Raw genomic sequence first — 3,612 nt, forward strand, 5'->3', positions numbered from 1 at the left:
GGCCCACTTACTCTACGTACGAATATTTATAATATTTATAAAAAATTTAGTCCAATTCGATATATCTAATCCCTTCAGATCTAAAAAAATAAATTAAATTTATAATTTATAAAATATTAAAATTTAATTAAATTATAAATTCACCTGCTACTTACCCCCCCCCCCAACCCTAACTTAATAATTTTCTACTCCTACCAGTTGACTGCAAGTCCACCACCTGGGCCCACTTACTCTACGTACGACCCTTATTAGTCCAATCCAGCCCTGTGGGAAACGTTCATGTTTTTTTTTTTTTCCAGCACACTATAATAATTCTTTAGCCTAAGTAAATAATGAATTTTGATAAAAATAAATTAAATTAAAAACATGTTTGATAAAAATTGATTCCAATTAATATTTTTTTTGAAAAATAAAAGTGGAATAAGTTGTAATTAATAAAATTTTAATTTTTGTTTGAAGTAAAATCTTGACTCAGTTTCGTACTAATTGTTTATTTAAGTTAAAAGTTATTCCTAATCAATCTTCCTTAATTTAATTTTAAAAAAACATTAAATGAAACTGTTAATTGATGGAACGCATAAACTACTTAAAAAAACATCTAATCAATAAAAAACAAAAATTAATATCTTAAGATTTCTTGAAATAATTTTATACATCAGAAGTGAAGACTTTCTTCAACTAGGACTCGGACCTCCACATCCAAAGTAATCAGTAAATTTTTTTTTTCCAATTCAGAGTCTTTCTTTAAGATATAAAGACAACTGAACTCTAATCTTTCGGATCATCTTCCACCCAGGAATCTTCTCAACACAGCAAGGTACCACTACAAGAGTGACACCGGTTTCTTTTCTAAGGTTTGTTTCTCTTGGATCTCATTCACTTAAACGTAATTGTCTTTTCTTTGGATCTCTTCTATTTTTATTACTGTGTGCTTGCATGTGTTTCTGTTTGGTGGGTTTAATCTGTTTTGTGTTTCAATTGCCTGTCTAATATGGGGATAAATTTATGATTTTGGAGATGGGTTTTCTTGGTTTTGTTTGGAGAGGTTAGTTTTAGTGATTAAGTGGTTAATTGACAGTGCTGAAGTGGGAGTTTCTTTTGGCTGGTGGGTTTATAAGATTAGCATGGTGCTGACGAGTTTCTTTCTCTTTTGCTTCTCTGTTTACATGTTTTGTGAATCATAGACAATCTTTGTGTCGAACTGTAGTGTCTATAGGTTCTGGTGTTTTGGGCTATTCTACCCCAAGCATGATTGGAAATTGTATAGGAAATTAGCCCCTTTTTTTTCTTTATCAATGCTAACTTGTGTGACACATGCTCTTTGGTGTACATGTTGCTGCCGATTTTTCCCAAGTTGTCAATTTGTGTAACCTCTAAATCTCAATGGATTGTGCCACGTGAGAATATGGGGGGAAATTGGAATGTGTCAAAGGGATTTGTTTGTGAACTTGAATTGTCTGTGATTGTTGGATCCTTTCTTGTGTGTGTGGGAAACATTAGAAGCAGGTTGTTCCTAGCAAAGATCCTGTATAAATTGCTTGATCTTCTTTCTGTTCCTTGAACAGCCCGTTGTATGGTATTATGATGGTGTCTTGAGGCTTGTATGGCTGCAAATAAAAGATAACCTTTTGAAATATTGAGTAATAGAAAAAAGGTGGCATTTGGAGATGCTGATTAGTTGTTGCTGGTTTGGTGGTGTGTATTGCAAATGCAAGGAAAGATGATTAGCTTGTGGATGTGAAATTTGGAGAATCCTGTTGTTGAAAGTACATTGAAAACTGTATTCAGGAACGGGATGACATTTAAGGTGCATTTGGATTGCAGTGCAAAGACTGGAATAGGGGTCATCACCCTAAAATGCAAAGGATGCACCATTGTCCCTGCATACAATTAATTCATGATCAATTGCAATTATCTGGAATGCCATTGTGATGGCACCATTAGTATCAAGTCCAGGGGTTCAACACTATTCTGACTCGGGTCTAATATGACTAATTATAAAGGTGTATTCTTTCCTTTGGCGTCATCATTGAAGAAGATGAACCCTAGTTTGTTTGTTCATGTTGTACTGTGATAGAAGTAGGTGTGTCAAGTGATTAAGGAATTTAGTCATTTTTATTGGGCTGGAATTTTCTGACTTTGTGCTGCAGTTTCATGCCTTGAGCAATACAAGATCCACTTGAGGATTCGAGTTGCAGTGTATGGGATGTTCATTTTACAAGTAGCATCTCATTGGGGAATAAAGTATCATGTCATTAATAATTTACTTCCTTCCATGGTTAAATGTAGTCACATATAAATAGATCATTGGTGTCAGTATCACTATCTAACTAGAAAACCTTAATAGTTACCGAGACAATATTTTATACTCTATTCAGGCTAGCTGTAATAATCTGTTCAGTTGTTATAAGCAAGGATTGACTCTTTGCATTCCCAGCCAATCTCTGTTGTTGTTAGTGTTCTTACCTACCTTGTATTGTCCCCACTATATACCCCCAATCAGTATCCATGAATGCCCACTGATCAATGTCTGGAAGTCAAATTACTTTTGCTTCTGTTAGTTTATTGCAAGTTATTTGAATGCGTTGTCATCGTCCACTTAATAAAGAATAGTTAGAATATGTAATTGGAGAGCTAGAGGATTTGCGTTGTCAGCTTTCACTTCATAATTAAAAGTTATAATCAAAATCCAACTATACATTGAATTTTGTTCTTGAGGGATGGGAACTGCATCTGTACCAGGCAAGAATATGTGAATGTACATTTTGGTTGTAGCAAATTTATGGATTTTTAATTTTACATGCCGCATTTTATTTATCAAAATACTGATTTGTTCTTTTTTCTGTGTTGGCATATACATTGCAGCAAGACGTATCCTTGGTCTGAAAATAGTGGACAAAATATGAGTCTAGCATGTCTTGCATGCCACAGCGTAGAAAGTCCATCACGCTCCTTTAGAAGCTACTCAGTCTCGAGCTCAGACAATGAAGGAAGATGTACAGCCATTGCCAACTGCATAACCAGGAAGCTATCTCATCCTCCTCCCAGAGCAAACTCTTCTTTTGCATCATCATCATCCAAAGTGAGCCCACAACCACTTAATCCAAGTAATGACAGCATGACAGGACCCCCACGATTAGTACGCAGTCGTGCTGTGAGAAGAGACCTTGTAAGAGATTGGAATTTTGATGGGGTTGTGATGGAGCGTTAACTACTTAAAGAAGGAAGACTACCGTAATCTTTGCTCGTATGATAGCATTAGAGATTTATCTTGCTGTCTTTCCTTGGACTTTGTTTGTTATGGATGCAGTTAAGCTCACTTTTCCACTTGACGAGTTTGCGTTTGTGATCATCTTAGGAAAATCAAATGCGAAATCTTGTTCATATTTCATTTCTTTTGATCTGCCGTTGCTGATCTTAAATTTTGTAGCTAAGTGGGTTTTTTTTTTTTTTTTTTTTTGCCAATGAAGCTTGAGTTTGGGTAGATAATGGTCCAGTGTACGTAGAATTTTCCTGGCTTATAGCCTTGCTGCTGCTTCTTTCTGTTTTTATTCTTTTCATCTGGTCATTTGCCAATGGCTGTTAACGGTGAACAAGTTTCTTTAAAAAATA

The 3,612-nt window shown here is 35.2% G+C and overlaps 1 protein-coding gene across 2 annotated transcripts; it reads left to right on the forward strand.

The window, feature by feature from the left end:
- The first annotated feature begins 618 nt into the window (after positions 1-618).
- On the forward strand, positions 619-3,391 carry LOC7475814 (uncharacterized). Of its 2 annotated transcripts, none has more exons than XM_024591088.2 (3): positions 619-704; positions 797-854; positions 2,866-3,391. In XM_024591088.2, the coding sequence occupies exon 3, from the start codon at positions 2,903-2,905 to the stop codon at positions 3,209-3,211; it is 309 nt and encodes a 102-aa protein (XP_024446856.1). In that variant the 5' UTR covers positions 619-704; positions 797-854; positions 2,866-2,902; the 3' UTR covers positions 3,212-3,391. The 2 variants fall into 2 exon arrangements, with proteins under 2 accessions (XP_024446856.1, XP_052305293.1); XM_052449333.1 differs by having other exon boundaries at positions 693-711.
- The last annotated feature ends 221 nt before the right edge of the window (positions 3,392-3,612 follow it).

Source organism: Populus trichocarpa, chromosome 19 (genome assembly GCF_000002775.5).
Source record: "Populus trichocarpa isolate Nisqually-1 chromosome 19, P.trichocarpa_v4.1, whole genome shotgun sequence".
Classification (NCBI taxonomy): domain Eukaryota; kingdom Viridiplantae; phylum Streptophyta; class Magnoliopsida; order Malpighiales; family Salicaceae; genus Populus; species Populus trichocarpa.